Source organism: Lathamus discolor, chromosome 2 (genome assembly GCF_037157495.1).
Source record: "Lathamus discolor isolate bLatDis1 chromosome 2, bLatDis1.hap1, whole genome shotgun sequence".
NCBI classification, from domain to species: domain Eukaryota; kingdom Metazoa; phylum Chordata; class Aves; order Psittaciformes; family Psittacidae; genus Lathamus; species Lathamus discolor.
The window spans coordinates 35,519,748-35,540,358 of NC_088885.1; the positions used below are offsets into that span (position 1 = coordinate 35,519,748).

A 20,611-nucleotide genomic window follows, 5' to 3' on the forward strand; every position below is an offset into this window, starting at 1 on the left:
CACTGCCCAGGGGCGCTTCCCCCAGCCTGCTGCCGCAGCGCCGCAGGCGTGCGCGGTGCTTCAGAGGAAGGAGGCAAGGGCTACCGAAGCGCTCACGGCCACGCCGAGGAGCCCGGAGCTCAGCAGCTCCCTCAAGCAGCCCCACGGGAGCGCGACGGGCCGCTATGGCCCCACACGCCCCAGGAACACAGCCACGCATGCGCGGCTCCGCCCTCCCTCACAGCGGCCGCGCCCCAGCAGCCGGTCCCGGGGCGGTCCCGCTTCGCCCGCGGCAGCCCCCGCGCGGCGTCACTGCGTGGCGCCAACCCCCGCCCCCCTCCCGCCCAATGGCGGCCCTCGCTGCCCGGCAGATGCCGTCACCCCGCGCAGCGCGGCCGCCGGTTGGCTGCCGGGCCGGGCAGCGTCACATGGGCAGAGATCAGCCCAGCGCGGAGGGGGCGTGGCTGCCGCCGGCACCGCCTCGCCCCGCCGCGCGCGTGGGGACGGTTCAGTCGCGCGGGTGCCCGCAGCGCGGCGCGGGGCGCTGAGGCGATGCTGGGCTTGATGGAGGTCGGCGGGTCCCTGCTGGAGCGGGTGGCGGTCGGCAACGCCCTGTCCCTGGTGCTGGCCGCCTCCGCCTGCGTGCTGAGCCTCGGCTACCTGTTCCAGCTGAGCTACCGGCGGCACGTCGGCTCCGAGCACTCGGTAGGCGCCTCAGGCCGGGAGGAGGCGGGGGGCCGGACCCCACGGAGGGGTGGGCGCCGCGGGGCGAGCGCAGGGGAGAGGGTGAGGGCCGGGGGGAACGTGGCGGCCTCCCTTCGGGGTGCGGAGGAGCCCCGGTTCTCGCCTGCGGAGAGCACTTGTGGAGCGGAGGGAGCCGGGCGGTGGGGTCGGGTGTGCGGGAGCGGGCTCTGGCGAGGAGGAGCGTTCGCAGCAGCCGCCCCAGGCGCGGGTTCTGAGGGAGCGTGGCGCTGGCGCGTCCCGCCGCCCGGCTTGTTGGTAGCACACGGAGCGTGGGTCTGGTGCTCGTGTCTGGTAGAGGCAGCGGCCGTGCCCTGGACTCTTTCGTCAGAGCAGCTTGCACGAAGGCACCCACGCGTGTGTGAAACTCATCGCTGAGCTGAAGTTCGTGCCTTTGGGGACTGTTTAGCAAATTGCCAACAGTTCTGTTTCTGATTGCCTTCTTTCCCGTTGCAGCATCTTTGTGCTTGGCTTTCAGAGGCAGGTTAGCAAGAGTCTTCGTTGCACTGGTTTTATTTTAACCCCTGCTGCTTTTAAATGTGGCCCACTCTTACTCTGTTTCAAAGAAATGATCAGTTGTCCGAAGTTGGCCTTTTCACAAAAGTGTTTAAACAAAACATGGATTAAGCTTCCTCTGTGCTGGGTTTTTATGTAAAGGGACACTATTTTATTGCTCTCTGAAGAAAAATCAGTAATTGTTTTTATTATTCTTCCTCAGAAATACCCACCGTACATTTCATCGAGCATCCCTTTCCTTGGACATGCAATCGCATTTGGGAAGAGTCCCATTGAATTTTTGGAGAATGCTTATGACAAGGTACATTTCCCCCCATGATCAGTTGAGCATCTGCTAAAACGTTTTTGTGTATCTATCCAGTTCTGCATCAGGAGCCTGTTTAAAATTGGTTAATTCTCATTTACCACCTTGAATATGGAACGGAGGCGTGTTGCACAATGTGCACAATGAATGCAACGTAGGCTCTGGTTTCTATGTACACTGTTGTTAGAAAAATAGTGTTTTCTGACATCCCTCTTGTGATTCAGATTCAAAAAAAGTACGTCTCTATGTTTGGATAATGCTGAAACACAAGTTAATTAAAAGGCTATTTTAATGACATTATTTCTTGCCTTAATTGGGAACTTTAATCTCACTCTTTAATCTGTGACCAGGCTGGAATGCATCTGACCAACTGTGTAGGCAATTTGATGAATTTTAAGGCCTCTCCAGTGTTTAAAGGGCTGGCGTATAAAACTTCAATGGGTTTTATACTATGACAGCCCAAAAGGATTGGACTAAGGCAGTAGACCCTTCGTTCCATTGAAATAAGATTTGTTGATCTGTTTCACATTGTCTAAAACATTTTAGAGTCATAAGCTTAAATCTTAGCTTGCTTTGCTTAGAGAGGCAAATGCAGTATATGAAGATCTGCTGGACATGGCCTTTAAACTTGAAAATCTTGCTCTTAATTTCCTATGCGTAAGTCCAAATCCAAGATTTTTTGTAACAGTGTTTGTGGATTACCGAAGGCTGTATGGGCTGTAATATCCCTGCTGGTTTTTGTACTTTTAACTGGTATTTTACTTACATTTTTTAAGCTAAATGGTTTTAAAATGTGCAAGATCTTCTGTGCTTGTTACAACATTAGGTATCACTAGTAAGTACGTTGAGAACAGAACTTAAATGTGGTTTAAAATATTTCTGTCTTTTTCAATCGCTGGATACTTTATAGGAGAGAAAGTGATTTATGGAATCCTGTACATAAAGAGACACCAATTTAATGATTTGTAATGTTCTTATTTAAAATAAACTTTATTTATTTGTTTTTCTTTCTTAGTATGGACCTGTGTTCAGTTTCACTATGGTTGGCAAGACATTCACATATTTACTGGGTAGTGATGCTGCTGCTCTACTCTTCAACAGTAAAAATGAAGATTTGAATGCAGAGGATGTATACTCTCGGTTAACCACACCAGTTTTTGGCAAGGGCGTTGCTTATGATGTCCCTAATGTGGTATGTATTTTAAATAAAAGTTGCTTAATTTACATTCTGAGTAGGCAGCCATGAGCTGTTGGCTCTGTGAGGTGGAGTTGGGTGTTTGTATGCAGTTGTGGCATATTGCAGTTGGTAAATGATCTGAGGTGATAACCAAGACTGAATATGTTTAGATTGTCACCTGGCCATTTGTTCATCTAGATGCTATTTTTGTTCTTGAAACTATCTAATCCCACCATAGATTTAAAACTAGTAGGCGAGTCTCTTTTTCTTTTGCTTACGTTATGCCACTGACTGCACCTACTTTTCCCTTACAAGCAACTTCAGATCTTCCTTCTGAGAGACTTGTAAGAGTGATAATTTTTCATTTATGCCATGCCGTATCTAGATACAGGAGTATTAATTTGGCAGTTTGCACCACAAGATTTGTCTTGCTCAGACAGAAATCAGTCTCTGGGTGCTTGTATAATACAGGCTGCATGGGTCTGGAAGTACAGTGGCTGTGTCATGGGGCATTATTTCCAAGTGAAGCGTTGGCTGCTTTCTTGTTTGTGCATGCTGTCTGCCATGACAGGCTCCTAAGCTGCAGAAACCAACTTTCTGTGGACAGACTTGCTCTGCTGGGACTCTGGATTCAGTGTACGCTGACATCAGCAGCCTGTTGTACAGCAGAGTAGTCTGGTGGCAGAAACACCATAGTGACATACTTTAGGTTTGGATTTTCAGTTTGACTTCATTTTGTTTGTATGAATGCCAGTAAGTTGACTGGTAATAGTTTGTGTGGCCATCGATACTTTTCCTCTTTAGTATGCCTCTTCATTCCCTCACGCAGTGATTGTTGCCTTCTTAATTACGTGCCTGTGGACCAGTAATCACTAGTCTCTTCTCCTCCACACCTGCATTTTGCAGTGATTGACAAAGTATGTATGTTGTTCTTGTAGGATCATGGAACGGTTAGGGTTGGAAAGGACCTTAAGTTCATCTAGTTCCAGCCCACTTACCCTATTCTTTTGAAAATCTCATATAAAACTGACTAACAGCTTGCTACTTCATAAATTAGTAAAGGAGAACTTAGTTGACTCCTGCTTTGCTGGGGAGTGTTAAATCATGGATAAATGGTGTCATAAAGTTTGGAGGGAGGATTGGTTGTTCGGGTGGAGGGTTTTTTTGCACTTGATGGTCTTGAGGAGCTCTTCTCATCACTTTGTGAATGAAGCCAGCAGGACTGCAGCCTGAATAAGAAGCAGGAGATTGTTTCTTGTGTCTTGGGAGACCTCTTTCGTTAGTGAGGCCATTCTAGCAGACTTGTGCATATTAGTTCTGGAAGTAAGAGGTCTTCCTCAAAAAGTCAGGGAGGGAGTTGTGGATGCATTTTGGAGGTGCTAAAGTGTAGAGGGTACATGACTCTGCAATACAGCTTTCAGCTCTTCTCTGGTATAGAGTAGTTTCAGAAAAGTGCCTTATGAGTCGGGCACAGACTGCAGAGTTGGCCAGATTTTCACTGTGTTGTGCTTGTTCTTTGGCTTCTGACTGTTGTGGGATGCCTGCTTGAAACTGAAAGGTGCTGATTTGTCCTTTATCCTGTGAAAGTTCATCCAGTTCTTACAGGTGTTTTGCCTTCTACTTTCACACTGCAGTTTACAGATGATTTGAATGTCTGTCTTCATTCAAGAGCTAGTTCTTTGATGGGATCTAATTTCGTCTTTCAGGAGTTTTATAGAATTTTCTATAAGCTCCTTGGAAATGGGCATTTCTCACAACTATGTTCTTTAGGACCTACCTCAGTGGTCCACCAAGTACTGCTCTTTTTATAGTTACACTAGCTTTTTCCCTGGAGTGTTTTTGAGTTCTGTTTTAGTCAAAAGATTAATCTTTTCATATTACTTAGCAAGTCTTGGGTGTCTGTGGATGCGTGTACTTGAATCATACCTTTCACACTAGGAGGACTTCATCCTTTTAATATTTTCCCACAGCTAGGAGTTGCAGGGGCTTTGCTATTGACATAGACTAGTTAGCTGTAGTTGTATGTTTCTCTGTGTGAAGCTAGAGAGGTGATATGTCCGGTTGGCCAGAAGATGCGCTAGAGGTGAGCTGGTTTTTTTTTGCATAGTGCTACCACCAGGATTTCATTTCAGACATCTACTGAAACGAAAACATTTTAGTAGGGGAAGGCATTTAGAGAGCCATTTAAACTTTCTTTGGTATTCTGCCATTTATGGGTCATCCAGAACTTTTCAGGCTCCTTTCTTCCTGCTCAAGCTGCTAAGCCTCTCTCTCTTCAGTATAATAGTAACTTTCAGTCATGTTTTTAGAAGAATTACCCCTTACTCTTTAAAAAGAAGTTATTTATTTACCAGTAATTCTGATAATTAGTTTGTTAATATGCGTAGTCTATATATCAACTCAAGTTCATTGTCTGCTCCCTCCAAGTCTGTATGCAGAAAGTATTGTGCCAAGAGGAGCTGAAATGGCAGAGGCTTGGGTTCATTCCTGTGTGCCATTCCTGTCTCCACTGAGCTGGAGATTGGCTAGCATGTTGCAAGGGAAAATGTGCTTGTCTCTCTGCTCTGTAGCATGTGTATGATCTGATAGACTGTTTGAGTCCCCACTACATTCTGAAACCAGAAGTTTCCAGGAAGTAACCTTTCTTTTTGTGCCTTTTGGTTTGTGAACAACTTTATACTACATCCAGAGCCCTTGGTGGGGAGACAATTTTCAGTATATTACTCATGGTACAGTGCAGAATTATAGGACAGATGGTCTTATTCATAGTTTAGGTTTAAAAATGGGTTGAATAATTTTCTGAGTCAACATTTTGTCAATCCAGTGAATGGTTCTCGTACAATAAAGGGCTTTTTACCAGTAGATTTGTTAGCTAGGAGTCTATACAACTAAAAAAGGAAGAGGTAAGAAAGACATGAAGCTCACCATTTTCCTAGGAAGCAGTTTGCTTCCTGTTTCTTTGTCTGACTTTCTGAGCAGTGAAATCAGAGTGCCTCTTAAAGGAATGGTGCACCTCTAGACCAGAGGTAAGGTATTAATTACTGCATGAGAGAATGCAGTTGCTCCAGGAGGGAGAAAGCAAGGCGGCCACATCACGAGGATCACAGGCTGAATCCAGACTTTGCAAGGACAGACCTGATTATGTTCGTGATTATGTATCTAAAGATCTAGAGTGCATTCCATGTTTCAGTCTTTAATGTTTCTTGTATCTTCAGAGATTAAGTTTAACGACAACAATAAAACTGTTTTTGCTTCGGTATTGCAAAAGAGAGAATTGCAGCTCCCTTGAGCTAGTGTTTCACTTGGATGTTGCTAACTTGCTTGAAAAGCAAAGGTGGTGGAAACCAGAATACTACTTATTAATTAAATTTGAGTATCTGTTGTAGCTTGCAGTCCTAATCATAATCTCTTTTTACTTCTGTATGTTCTTACAGTACAAATGATAATAAGTTTTTAATTACATTCTGATGATCCTTGTACTGATTAATTTTTCTGTCTTGGTTCCTCTAGGTATTTTTGGAACAGAAGAAGATGCTCAAAACTGGCCTAAATATTGCCCAGTTTAGACAGCATGTATCGGTGATTGAAGAAGAAACAAAAGAGTATTTCAAAGCATGGGGAGAGAGTGGAGAAAAAAGTAAGTAAAATCAGATGCATTTTTCCTCTGATTTTCTGGGAAGATGTTAAGGCAAATACAGTATGGTTTTGTAAAAGATTTTCTGTAATATTATAGAAATGAAGAATGACATAGGTAAAATTGTATGAACATCAGAAGAAATGTGCAAAATGCAGATTTTGTTTAATCAAAGTTAAGGCTATTGGAGAAGACAGCTGCTCAGAAAATCATTGACAGGAGTGAAGGACCATGTTTAGTTTTCTTAGTCACCTCACAGAATGTATCTATCTGTTGCCTGGCTGAATCAGGCTCATTTTGCATGATATGAGTGGGCTCAGCATAACCCCTTCTTAGTCCCTTGGAAAAAGTACTGCTCTTGCTTCTAAGAGCTTGTCAGAGGTCTCAGCTCAGGGATCTTCTGCACTGAAAAGCCACATTCTTGAAGCTGATAGGGTTGTTAGTGATCTCAGTGGAATTCCTCTTTCATTTCCCACGTCTTTCCCAACACACCTGCTAGACATAGCCCATTACCATAGTTGCAAGCCTGCAGTGGCATAGCAGTGTCAGAAATGTAAGTTATTTAAACATAAATATAATATACATTTATATATATAATAAATATTTGTAATTATATATTTATAGTTACATGTGCAATCTTTCTATAAGATGGAATACTTACATATTGTACTATGGTTAATATTTATTTTGTAAGTATATAATTTATATGTAATAAATAATAGAATCTATAATTTTATATTTTAAAGTATCGATGTTACTATATAAAAATAATTCAGGGAGCAGCAAAACTAACTGCTTTCCCGTGGATTTGAATTTCAAGGTTGTTTTATGATTTTTGTTTAAGGTTGAGCTTGCGCTGCATGGCTTGCTTTGGAAGGATTCCTAGCTCTCCTAGAAAAATTTCTAGAAAGGAACAACTTAGATCATAGATTTCAACAACTTTTTCTTACTAAAAAGTTGCTTCAAGAGAGACCTGATAGACACACAGATTTAAAATCAGATGTTTCTTCATTCTTCTAGTAAAACAATCTACAACTCTCTTTAAAATTATTTATCTGTGTCCAGGTACTTATTTTCTACAAAACAAATACATAGAACAGAACGTCTTGTCAGAAATGCATCTTCAGTGACATTTTTTCAAATCTTCCCTCAGACCTGTTTGAAGCCCTTTCAGAACTTATCATTTTGACAGCGAGTCACTGCTTACACGGGAAAGAAATAAGAGGCTTGCTGAATGAGAAGGTGGCTCAGCTGTATGCCGACCTGGATGGGGGTTTTACTCATGCTGCCTGGCTTCTGCCAGGTTGGCTTCCTCTGCCGAGCTTCAGGTACCAGAAAGGACAGATGAAGCAACTTAAGCATTTTATATAAACCTCTTTGTTGTTTGGATACCCCTATTCACCTTCCTGTTCCCCTTCCTCTCCCTTCCCTGCCCCCTTCCCCCCCCAAGGTTTCTTGGTTATGAGCTATTCTAGGACATCCCAGTAACTCCTTATAAGCATTTTGAGCAACCTGGTCTAATGGAATGCATCCCTACCCCTGGCAGGGGGGCTGGAACTAGATGATCTTTAAGGTCCCTTCCAACCCAAACCATTCCATGATTTTGTGTGTTACTTTGCATAAAGTTGCTAATAGTGGTTTGAATTGCAGGCGTCGAGACCGAGCACACAGAGAAATAAAAAATATTTTCTACAAGGTTATCCAGAAACGTCGGAAGTCTGAGGAAAAGGAGGATGACATGCTCCAAACTCTACTAGATGCTTCATACAAGTAAGCCAAGGGTTTGAAGACTTGTCATTTATAGATGTTTTACTTGAGCTTTGATCTTTTCAGTTAAAATGATCTTCCAAAGAGTAAGAAATATTCCCTCATGTTCTGAGCTGGTTTAGTTGCCAGCAATTGGTCCTGGCTGTATTCTCAAAAACAACTTAAACACCGTATGTGTAAATGGGTATTCAGATTTCTGAGATTTTCATCAGTGTTCACAAGGTGGCTTCCTTTCTCTTTGCTGGCTGTTGGGTAATGATCTTCTTCCAGACTCCTAGAGAGTCTCTCTCCCTATCCCTGGAGCTTTCACTGCTCCATTTAGGGCAGGCAACAAAAGAGGAGAAAAGCAGTACATTAGAATAAATTGTAAGTGCTTCTGTAATTGGAAGCCTGATAAATGAAGCTCTAACGTAACACCCCTCAACCCAGGGATGGGCGTCCGCTGACGGATGATGAAATTGCTGGGATGCTCATCGGGCTGCTCCTGGCGGGGCAGCACACGTCCTCCACCACCAGCGCCTGGCTTGGCTTCTTCATAGCCAGAGACAAATCCATACAAGAGCAGTGCTATGCAGAACAAAAAGCAGTCTGTGGGGATGATCTGCCACCATTAACTTATGACCAGGTTTGTGTGTTACGTTATTCCTACTGGGTATTTTTATGCTTTTACATGATTATTTAAAAAAACCCAAACCAAACCCAAATACAGTCACATGCTTTGTGTTAGAATCATAATCTGGCACAGTCATTCTGTGATAACGCTATCTATGTGCCAGTGTATCTATCTCCTCCGTCTCCTCTCAAAGCAAATTTTAGCTTGCCACTATTTTTTTTTAACCAGTGTTAAGGAAATTACAGTTCCTATGATGTCTATTTAAGAAATTATTGTTCTGTAGAGGAGGATCTTCATATTTCCACTGAGGAAAGGGATGCAGTGTGGCCTTGTTCTTTAATTAGGCATCAGAAAACACTCCTGAGACAAATTAGTAAGAAACTAGTCATATTCGATGGCACTGGTCAGAGATTTTTCCCTTCTTAATTGAATCAAATGGGGAAAAAAGAAATGATCAGGGTAGCTAATGAAGTGCAAATACAAGCTGCTTACTCTTTTGATTTTTTAATTTGAATTTGTTTTAAAATGGTATAAAATACCATTTTGTTTGCATTGAATAAACTTGTCTGTCCTGATACATCATTTTCTCTGTATTTTCAGCTCAAGGATCTCAGTTTGCTGGATCGCTGTCTAAAAGAAACGTTAAGGCTTAGACCTCCTATAATGACCATGATGAGGATGGCCAGGACTCCCCAGGTAGGCTGTACCTACAGGCATTGGGGTGAGCTTCACTTCCCTACAATAGGGTGGGAAAAGGCCACGTGAGGGGTGTCCCCACTGGCAGGAGGAGAACACAAAGGAGCGGTGTTTACTGGCAGGGACAAAAGTTACTGGCAGCCTGGGCTGCATCAGTGGGCTTGTACCCGGAGCTGACTGAAGGAAGCAACGGAAGTATAGCTATTGGTCTCACTCGGGCTTAGATTGGTGCTACCACTTAAAGACATTTTTTGTTTGCCATGTATTTTTAATAGTTATCTTAGAAAAATTTGGCTTGCACTTAACACAAGCAAGGTAAATCCAAAAGAAATCTTGCTGTTTGTACAAATAAGATAGATAGAATGTCAAATAATTTTTTAAGTGAATGCCCCCCTCATGGCAAATGCTTTCAATACATGGTAAGTTCATTCATTTTCTTAGAAAACCCTTTCTGTGTAGCATTGTGACCTTGTTAAAGCAGCTGAAAGCTTCCTGTAACTACTTGAGCATTGTGCCTTGTACAAGTAAAACAGTAAAGTTTTAGGCAGCATTAATTTTAAATGAGCTTAGCCAAAACCTCTTCTGAAATTGAAGCCTCATGATGCAGCACTTCGGGCAACACTTTAAAAAGAAAAATGGAGAAATTTTATGAGGTGTTGGGTCTTGTTTCTTCTCTCGTAGACTGTTGCTGGATATAATATTCCCCCTGGCCATCAGGTCTGTGTATCTCCCACTGTTAACCACAGACTCAGGGACTCCTGGAGAGATGCCCTAGACTTCAAGCCTGACCGGTATCTCCAAGATAACCCAGCAGCTGGAGAGAAGTTTGCATACATTCCATTTGGTGCTGGTGAGTAAGAACAGGCAGTGCCTTCCTGAGGGCTGGCCGTGGAGTGGCTCACAGTGGTGATCTCGTACGGCACCACCCCACGCTGCAGCCTCTGAGAATAGACACTTGTTCTTTCACTGCCTGCCTGAAAGTTTTCTTGCTGTGGAAGTGCTGTTAAAGGCATGAAGCCGATGATAGTTTTGCATTAGTAATAGCTGTGTATGTATGTCACTCAGAGTAGCAGTCAAATCTTCAGGTTAGCATGTGTGAAATTTGACTCAAGTCTTTTCAAGTCAAGGTAAAAGCCTGGTACTATAAAGTCAGTTTAAGGCAGGGAAAAGTCTGCATTTAATCACAGCTGCCAAAACAGTTCGCAGACATCACCAGAGTAGGGTTAGGGCTGGTATCTTAGTGTTGCAAAAGCTTCTTTGGTGATCTGGAAATTTAACGCTTCAGGTGAGGACAGAACAGCACAGTCTCATTCACACTGCTAATTAAGTCAAGTCTTGTTTATGCAGTGACAGCTTATAAAACCAACAACACTTTAATGGAGCTCCACAATGGTGTACATGCAGCATCATGTTTGGAAAGAAGCAATTACTGTCTGCATAAAACCTTTAAAGCCAGCTTGTTGTCAGAGGTGATGTAATAACCAAGTATTCTAACTGCTTTTCATGGCTTCCCTTGCAGGCCGGCATCGCTGCATCGGAGAAAACTTTGCTTATGTTCAGATTAAGACTATCTGGTCTACTTTGCTTCGCTTGTATGAATTTGATCTTGTCAATGGCTATTTTCCGACTATAAATTACACAACAATGATACATACTCCTAATAACCCCATTATCAGGTATAAAAGGAGGTCACCTTAAATTCTGGAGCTAAAGCCCTACTTATTTAAATTGTGTAAACTAACAGACTTAACTAAAATTGTGACGGAATGAGAGGCAAATGGAAACTGCTCTTAGGGAAGCAGCCATAATCTACCACGTGCAAAGTCTTTGCATTTCTTGTTTGCCCACACACCACTGAATGCTGCTGTGTATAACTGCGTGTTCTACAAATTTCTTGTTGTGCTTTTAAAGAAAAAGTGTCTTTTCTATTGGTGTAACACTTTTAAGGTGCATGCCAGCTCTCTGAAGAAATACATAATTTCCATAAATGGAACTCTTTGTTCTGGAAACATAACTGAAAATAATGATTACCTTCCCCAGATAACAGGGGGTGAGCCTGCATACCCTACCTCTGCATCCAACTACAGGAAATCTTGTCAGGAAACAAGCACCACAGTGGGATGGATGCTGATCATTTAAAAGGATATTACTGTCCAGCTGAGCAGTAGGGAGACTGCAGAATGTTCAAAGAAAGAGAAAAGTCTTTTCTGAGAATAAACAACTTAAATGGCTTAACTGGAAGCAGTTGTAAAATGCAACAAAAAGATTTTCTAAGAAGTACTTCCGAAAGTAGTGATTCCTGGAAGCTTGATGTGAGTGTGAAAGTAACAGTGTGATGTTACAAACAACATTAATTTTGCAAATAACACGGTTGTGTATAAAATGGACACAAATGAAGTGAAACAGCTGAGTCTTGTCCCCCTTTGCACTGACTCACACAGGATTGTTATATGGCGTTTGGGTCAAGAGTGGCCAAGATGAATGGTCATGAGCTCTGGCTCACAGTAACTTTGAATGAAACCTAAACCAAACCTCTCCTGGAAGTTTTCTGTGCTCAGTTCTGTCAATTCTGGAAACCTTCTGTAAGTAAACTTGTAATAAACTAGCTTTCTGTCTCATAAGTATGAGGTCAGTCATGCAGAGAGCTTCCCCCCATCATCAGTTCTCACTGCAGCAAGAGCTTTGCCTGTCTTTCCTCTTCTAAGCTCAGGTGTAACTGTTCTAAAACCTTGTGTTTGTACGCAATACAGCAACTGAGGGAGTGCAGGATATTCCCTTTCTGTCCTGTCAGGTGTGACTAGGCCTTCAGAAACAAGGCTTGTAGCTGTCCCCTCCTCTCATGAGCAGCAGGAGTTTGGGAGCTGTGAGAAGTAAAGCTGCAGGAGGAGCGCACGTAGGAGCAAGCTCTGCGGGGGACACAGTTAGAAGCATGAAGTTGTCTTTATTTCAGTACTTTGACAAAATACCCATAAAATTCAAAACTTCTACCATTACAAAAATAGGTCTCTACAAGTGATATTCTGTCTGCACTGCCGGTAGCAAATAGTACGGGAATCATGTAACTTCAGTAGCCTTGCCAGAAAAAGTGCAAGTAAACTTTGCTGAATGTAGCTCCATTTCATGAATACATGTTTCATCTTTGCACCCTTTTGATAAATACACACTTCATAAGTTAATCACTTAAATTAGCATTCCACAAATATACATGTAATTTAAGGGGGGAGAGGGGGCCAGGTTGTTTTGGGGTGGTTTCTTGTTTGGTTTTGGGGTGTTTTTTGCATGAACACAAAGTGCCTATATACATAAATCCCAGTCTGTGGGGTGTGTCAGGATGGACCTGTAATACAATTGTACAGCTGTGTTCATCTTGGTCCCAAAATATACACATGATAAAAAGCAGGGAAAGAGCACGGATTTATGGAAGGCAATCCATGAACACCATCACTGCCGGTGCCGGAGCTGGTGGAACTGGGGTATTATCTTCTCATACCCACATGCAGCTGAGTGTAGGAAGTTGAACCTGTAAGATGGAGACAGATTTTTGTCAAGGTTGCCTGGAATAAGTACACGCGGACTAACCAATGATAGGTTGCTCAGCTGAACAAGCATAAAAGATTTTACATGTAAAATCTTTGAAGAACAAAACTTCCTCAAATGATGGATTTTATGCTGAAGGAAGACCTTACAACAGTAACCACAAAAATTAAGTTTGATAAATAATGCCCTATTAACCTGACAATTTTCCTGCTACATTCCTTTTGCAGCACAAGAATTACCATCATCTGCGGGACAAAAAGAGCTGCAACTTCTGTAATGAAAGCGATAGGAGAAATTCCCCCTGTACTCCCACATACCAGTCTTCTGGGTGCAGTTAGGCACAGGTTGCCCAGAGAAGTGGCTGCCCCATCCCTGGCAGTGTTCAAGACCAGGCTGGATGGTGCTTTGAGCAACCCAGTCTAGCAGAAGGTGTCCCTGCCCGTGAGCTTTAAGGTCCCTTCCAATCCAAGCCATTCTATGATTTTTCTCCATCTAGCTTAAAGTCTTAACAAGATACCAACTGAATGCTTGCTGCACATTTATTAGAGATCAGGGAAAGAGGAAGTGTTACTGATAAACTTAAAACACACTTCTATGTCTGTCTCCCTTCAAAGAATCTTACCATTTTCTTTTTAATGAGTTTTTTACCTCGGAGCTTTTTTTAATGTGCTCAAAATATTCTCTTTGTTTAAGGCTGAAAATGCCTAAACACAATGGGATTCCTTCCGTATTTTGGAGAACCACTGCATCCTTTCCAACTAGAACAGCCTGCACTACTCAGGAATCATAGGGAGGACTGCCTGAGCTCTCACCTGACTGCACACTGCCCAGTCGTCTTTGCAGGGCCTCCAGCCGGTGGATGTAATCTGTTAAAGCTCTCTCAGGATCATAGTTCTGCAGCTGAGAACAGGCAAAAGAGGCTGGGTTGAAGTCCGCCTGCATACTGGGAAACCTGGGGGCAGAACAACACCCATGTGTCAAAAAAAGCACAGCTTCAAGTAGGACATTAAGTGTCAGCAGACGCAGCAAACTGTGGTATGTAGGGACATCGTACCAACCCTTCGCTCACCCACATAGTGGCCAGCACGTCAGACCCATGTAATCTCCCTACTGCTTACTGCCCAAGCCACCATACTGCCTCCCCCAGAGAAACCACTCTTCCCAGTGTCTTCTCCTTTGTACTGCACCTGGTTTGTTGCTGCATTTCCCTGGGACAAAGGCTGACCAGCAAACTCCTATTGAGACTGCAGCAGAAGCCATGGCAGATTCAAGTTAGCTTTTCTATTAAAAACCTTGCATGAACAAGGGCACAGCCACCTTTACAGGATTCTGCCTCTCTTTGTTAATTTCTGTAAGTCAAAAGTGGCCATAATAGATCAAACCTTTTTGCCCTACTGAACTGGTATGGTTGTCACAAGCTGAAGAATGCTGATGTGGTTTATCTAGAAATGAAACCCCACAACGGCTAAAATCTACCACCAGCTCCAAGAAGATGCCGTGACTCAGCCACAGAAGCAGTCTGCAAGCTCTGGCCTTGATCACCATGATGAGTAAACGCAGAGGAAAGGACTGAGATGTAATTTGTTACATATTCTTGCAAAACAAGTAAAAAATATCTTACAGCACCAAAGATTACAAACCTTCTCAGTAAGCACTGATGCAATGATTTAGTGTTCTGATAGCTAATAATCATCTAAAATAAAATGTACTTATGCAGAAAGTTTACAGGAGATCTAGGAGACTCCATGTCTGACCTGGATCTATAGGAATGCCTTTGCTCTCCATAAAGATCCATGCCACCAGAGAATGAGTCAGGCCGCAGTTCATTACCTAGAAGTAGAAAAAACAATGCCTTGAAAACTAAACAAAGTGACACCTTTTGCACTTCATAGAGAATCTTAAACATGAGTTTTCTGTTTGCACATCACAAAAATGGTGTTTAACAACAGAAGACCACTTTCAGACTGTGTCAGAGAAAACCAGAGGTGAAATCGCAGCCTCACTGATGTTATTGAGAAAATTCCCACAGGCTGAGCAGAACAGGGTTTTAGTGCAGACCCAGATAGCCAGGAATTAATAAAAACCCTTTTGATTCTTGTTAGGCTCCTACCAAAAAGCCAACAGAAAATCAGGTTTCCCAACTTTATAACAAAAGAACAACAGACTTTTGCTCTTGAGGGAAAGTCCAGGGAGGGCTGGGCAATAGCCTCTACTGCCACTGTCCATCACTGTCCTTGGCACCTCTTTTTACATCTGGAGATGCAGATCTCTTCTGAGAAACCAAATGACGTGGCTAAAACTGCTCTTACAAACACACTCCATAGGCAAAAGTGCCATAGTTTTTAAATCCCCACCCACAACGGAGCAAAACAAGGCTGAAGAGAAAGGAAACAGGTATGTGTCTGGGCTGAGCATGGAAACTCTCAGAAACCTGAGAAATAGGTTAATCCAAGCAATTCTAACAAAAGGAAGGGGGAACAGCACCCCATTCATTCCACATGAGAAAAACACAGATTAAAACTCATCCCCGTTAAGCAGTGGTGTGACTTGTGGTACCATTTATCAGCCATTACTGGACTACGCTTTACCTGTGTTCTGGCTAAAGACATCCCTATTGACACTCAGTACACCAGAACCTGTAACTCTGTGCCATCGATGAACCAGGAACTTCATTCTGCATTTCAAATAAAGAAAATAAAATATTTCAGGCTAAATGAAATACTCTGCTGCTTGTATTCTAGAAGGCAACAGAATTAATGGATGCACATCTAAAACCTGAAATAGAAAACATTCTTATACACATCCCTAAGGAAAATATCTTTTGTCCAAATCTGCTTTCAGTTTCACCTCTGCAATTCCAGAGGAGCTGCATAAGCTCCAGCAAATGGCTGGAGCACCTGAGCAACAGGGCATCAGCATTTCAAAATCTTACTAAATACACTTTTTGCCCTGTTGCATCCCCAAAATTGTAACTGCTGAAAGCTATGAGTAAAAACCTCACTGAAACAGGTACATGAATAGTACCTTGAATTTATACTACACATAAAGCTCTGATCAGTAGCAAGCACAAGAGCTGGGGGGTTCAAACTGTTGCACAGAGGGATTATTAGCAACACGGCAGTACTACACAGTAATAACATTCACTTGATCTTCATCTATTCCTACTCATCTTCACCCTGAGATGTAGAATCTTGTGAATTTGAAGAACCACCCAGATGGATAGAATCAGTTCATAAATCTGTATCATACTTCTGTGTAAGAATTTAACCTTTAAAAGGAAATTACGATGCAGAAAATACCTTTGTAAGTAAATGCATATTCTAGAATTAGAATTTTTTTCTAATATGACTTTATCCAATTTTAATCCATTTTTGAGTATCAAATACAGAGCCCTTTTCAACTACAGTCAGGTTTCTTACTCCTATTACTCACTTTAGCTGTGCTCTGCACAACTTCTCACCCTACACAGCATCTACTATATTCATGACTACCAAAAATGTATAATTTACACAGATGGAACATGGCAAGTTCTAGATTTAACTAAATCTAACTTCCTCCAGCTCACCTTGAAATTGCGATGGACACTCTGACTGCAGAGCGAAACCTTGTAAACCCCTTCGAATGGTGTGTGATGATTTCGAGGTCTGTGTAGGAAGGCTGCCCGCCCATCCGTGCAATGAGGGCCAGTGTGGCTTCCTCACACTCCTGGAATCCGCCTAGTAACAGCAGCAGGTACTTTTTCTGATAGATGAGAGCTTTCCGGAAGCTCTCTGCTCGCAGGTATTTGCCATAAATTCTCTACAGCAAGAAAAAAAAGGCCCCATAAGCTTGAAGAACAATTACAGTTCTAAGAGTTTTGACACTGCTACTCCTAAGGCATTTCCATGATTATTCATTTCTCTGTGTCACGGAGAAGACACTTGTTGAGTGTAGCTTCATAATTTGAGGATCACCTGAGCAGCAAGAAATAGAACACACACTAAAAGACAACAACATTGGTGCTTGCAGATCATTCCTTGGGAGAAAAACTAAGAGCCAGGTATCTGAGGATGAAAATTTCAACCCTGAATTAGTATCTGTTTACTTAGAACAAGCAGAGGGAACACAGTGAAGAACAGGCCCAAATCAAAATGAAAAAACACAGCTGTAGTTTGTATGGGGGCAGCAAAATCTTCCTACCCTTAAAACAGCGTTTTCAGAATCCGATCCCAGTTCTCTGAGGAAAGCTTCGCTCCTGAGCTCTGCTCTCAGCCTGGAGAGCTCCGCATCGGCTTGTTTCAGAGACTTCTGCAGTGACAGCTTCTCTCTGCTCCAGGCTTCCTTCTCGGAAGCAACAAGAGTATCGATATTAACCCCAACATCTGATGAGTGTCTGGAAGACTGAAGACAAAAGAAACTGAATTTGAACCTCATAGTTTGGAAAAGCTTGAGCAGTCATTTTTGTCACCGCTTTGATGGAGAGCTTATAAAATTAATGAGAGAAAAACGACCCACTGATTGGATCTGAGGCCACCCCTGCATCCTAACACCTCAGAAGCAGTGACTTTAGAAATCTGATCGATGTCCTAGGAAAACAGAGCTTCTCCAAAAAAAGTTCCCCTCACTGGAACCTTTCTCATGACCTTGAAGCTATCTGGACCTATCTGCCACTCACCACGGTGATGAGACAGATGAAAAAGAGATGCACGAGCAATTTAACAGAAAAGAGCAATTATCAAGAAGAAGCTGGGTAAAATCACAAAGTTTACAGTAAACAGCGTGAGTCGAAATGTACTGAGCACAGGACAAGAACGAGTCATGCCCGTTTACTCTGCAGAGGGAAGCCAAGCCAGACAGACAGCTTGATCACTCCCACTTGGGTGACTAGGACAATGAATAATGCTTTTATGCCTGTATATATATTATCATATGAGCACCACTACAGACATACATAGTCTCCAGAGAGTTGTCTGTGCTGGTATCTTCTCAGTTCTTCCTCCAGTTTCATAACAGCATTCCTCAGATTGTTCTTTTCCTCACTCAGCCTGCTGACAAAGCCTGTCAGCTCAGCGTTCTGTCTCAGCAGCCTCTCAGTCAGCAAGCTGGACGGTGTCCCTGGGGGCAGCACTAGCTTCAGCTAGAAGGAGGAAAGAAAACCAAACAACTTGTATTAGATTGAAGTTGCAACTTGAAAATAACTGGCTTACAGTGAAAAACTTCTGTAGATAATGACCAGAACTTCCTAATAACTTATATATAGAAAACAGGTGTCCATGTAACCTATAGATTAATGTGACTTTCTCTTTTATTCTTACCCTGTATATCACAGCACAGTGTTTTCACACAAGCTCAACTGTACTAACTGTAACAACTTGCAAAGCTTTTCTACTGTGTTTAAGATTTATCTAGCTTAGAAGAAAAGAAAAGCCTCAAAGCTTTTTTCAAGTCATGTTGGAAACACTTGCTTAAAGTGAAGGTAAGGACCTAGCCAAGCAGTCAAAAATCACATATTGCTGACTTCTTTGTCACTGATCACCTCATTTCATTTTTTGCATAGGTGCACACTACTCAGTCTGCAACTGCCTTTCCCTTAGTAAATAAAAGGCAGTCAAGTAAATGTGTTGTATCAACACAATAAATATTAAATGTTGGTTCTAATATTGAGAAGCATTGAGCAAAGTCTCCTCAGTTACAGAAATACTGCTGAAAGGAAATTTTTTTATTAAAGAAACGCCATGATATTTGAAAGTTATAACTCACCTGGAAAAGTTTCAATTTGAAAGTTGAAAATTCACTTTTGAGATAATTAAAATGGAAAAAAAATTAAAAAAATGGAAAGAGGTTTTTACACTTCAATACCAAATCACAACACTGACTGGAGCAGATTTTCCTCTATAAAGTAGACTTAATAACTCCTTGCTGGTTTCCCCTCACATCACCCAAACTCTGCCACCAGTTACAACATTGCACTCTCACCTCTTCCAGATAGGACAACCTGGGCAGTTTTTGCAGCTCTGAAATAACTTCTTCAATAGCGTTCTGTATTGCGATGAAGTCTTCATCATCTGCTGTTTCAAACTGCAACCTGAACGAAAAGCAACAGTTTCAGCAGCAGATACAGTCTGAGACCCTGAGCCAGCCTGATGGGACTTCACACACTGTGACTGGTATCAAGTCACTTCAGCATTGTGGCTGGGGACAAGGCAATGTTTCCAAGACTTCTGGGTGACCCCTAAGTGCAATTGGCTCCATTTTTATAAAGACTTTGCACAGCACAGTTCCCACTAATTTGGGGAAAAGGATGTTTTCTACATGAAGCACATTTCAAAATGTGGCCCTGCTTCCCACTTGTTTGCTGAATCCGTGGGAGCAAACCCTTAGGTATTTTCAAGATATAACACATTCCACTTTGCCCAATTGTTTCAGAATGAACATATAATAGTAAATCACCATCGCAGCAAAATGAAAACAGATTAAAACCTCCCATGGACCTGGTATCATGCTATTTTTTTTTTGCCTTAATGAGATAGTAACCTCAGACAATAAGATCAACTTCACTTGACCATGAAATTCTTTCTCTGGCGGAAGCAATGGTGATGATCCATAGCAGTAATCCCTACATTTGTCCTGATACACTGAATTCACTTTTTTTTACTACATTATTTTAAAATGATCTACCTATATAACACTCAAATAAACCTTATCACTTTTCATATTAAAAAAAAAGGACAATTTTGCTGTAACTTAAAAAGGACCATATTAAACATGTAATATTTAGAACAGCATGTGATACTCTGTCATCCTATCTTACATCTTACAGTGCAGTAACTAGAACAACCTTAAAATCAGTTAAAATTTAATTTATTAGCTTGCTGGTTGCTATTAACAAAACCAAGTAGCTGAAGACTGGTCTGACCTGCTAGCAGCTTTCCGAGCCAACTGCTTCAGCTTTGGAAATGCATTCTGCAGCTTTTGCCTGATGTTCTGTAGAACTTCACTAGCGGCAGAGAGCTCTCCTCCTCCCGTCACTGTGGGGTAGGTTGATTCATTGGTCTCCGCTCCTTCCATTTTCTGCTGGAGAACCCATTTTCTTGTTCTATCATTAGGTGTATCCCAGGTAGTCTGGAGATAAATACGTGTTTATATACATATAGAACGCATGTGGTCCAGTGCTTTAAAATGGAAACATTTGATTCTGAAATACACCCAGGAACTGAAGAACAAACAGTTCTGACACGAAGGAGTTTAGTGTGATACGCTACACTACAGTTGTAGCATACCACTAAACTATTATTTGTGAATGGTGTAGTGTGATGCTTCTCTTGTCTAAGATCTAGCCATCACACAGCTACACCGTGAATCCATTCAACAGATTTGGCCAGCAGGAAGCCACCAAGCTTTTTGTTCTTCCACCAGCAGTATCGCTATCGGTTGCGCATGGCATTTAGGCCACTGTGCCCATGTATTTTGCTGACCAATTCATAGCCAGAGGAACAGGCCTGGAAAAGCCCACTACAGTCATGGAGGTCAGTCCACAGTCACAGGCAACCATACCACTGATGCTTCCAGAAGTGAAGTGAAGAACTGAACATGTGCTCCTCATCCTCACTAACACTGGCCATGGAAGAACTACTAGCCCTTCCCAGGAAACATGAGCCTACTGCTGTG

The 20,611-nt window shown here is 42.4% G+C and overlaps 2 protein-coding genes across 8 annotated transcripts in view; one reads left to right on the forward strand and one right to left on the reverse strand.

Moving 5' to 3' along the window:
• Positions 1–439: 439 nt before the first annotated feature.
• Positions 440–12,048, forward strand: LOC136007912 (lanosterol 14-alpha demethylase). The gene is made up of 10 exons (XM_065666395.1): positions 440–684; positions 1,439–1,537; positions 2,556–2,732; positions 6,228–6,354; positions 7,505–7,679; positions 8,002–8,121; positions 8,548–8,743; positions 9,332–9,427; positions 10,109–10,277; positions 10,947–12,048. The coding sequence occupies exons 1-10, from the start codon at positions 532–534 to the stop codon at positions 11,123–11,125; spliced, it is 1,491 nt and encodes a 496-aa protein (XP_065522467.1). The 5' UTR covers positions 440–531; the 3' UTR covers positions 11,126–12,048.
• Positions 12,049–12,348: 300 nt separating this feature from the next.
• The window catches only part of AKAP9 (A-kinase anchoring protein 9), a 111,078-nt gene continuing 102,815 nt past the window's right edge, over positions 12,349–20,611 (reverse strand). For 5 of the 7 annotated variants that reach the window (XM_065666392.1, XM_065666388.1, XM_065666393.1 and 2 more), the window contains 9 exons: positions 19,860–20,065; positions 18,920–19,028; positions 17,895–18,080; positions 17,144–17,344; positions 16,530–16,762; positions 15,553–15,638; positions 14,674–14,794; positions 13,777–13,916; positions 12,349–12,947 (listed from right to left, as the gene is read on the reverse strand). In XM_065666392.1, the coding sequence (XP_065522464.1) occupies positions 12,904–12,947; positions 13,777–13,916; positions 14,674–14,794; positions 15,553–15,638; positions 16,530–16,762; positions 17,144–17,344; positions 17,895–18,080; positions 18,920–19,028; positions 19,860–20,065 (1,326 nt within the window). In that variant the 3' untranslated portion in view covers positions 12,349–12,903. The remainder of the gene's footprint in view (positions 12,948–13,776; positions 13,917–14,673; positions 14,795–15,552; positions 15,639–16,529; positions 16,763–17,143; positions 17,345–17,894; positions 18,081–18,919; positions 19,029–19,859; positions 20,066–20,611) is intronic. The other 2 variants (XM_065666391.1, XM_065666390.1) reach the window with 2 other exon arrangements.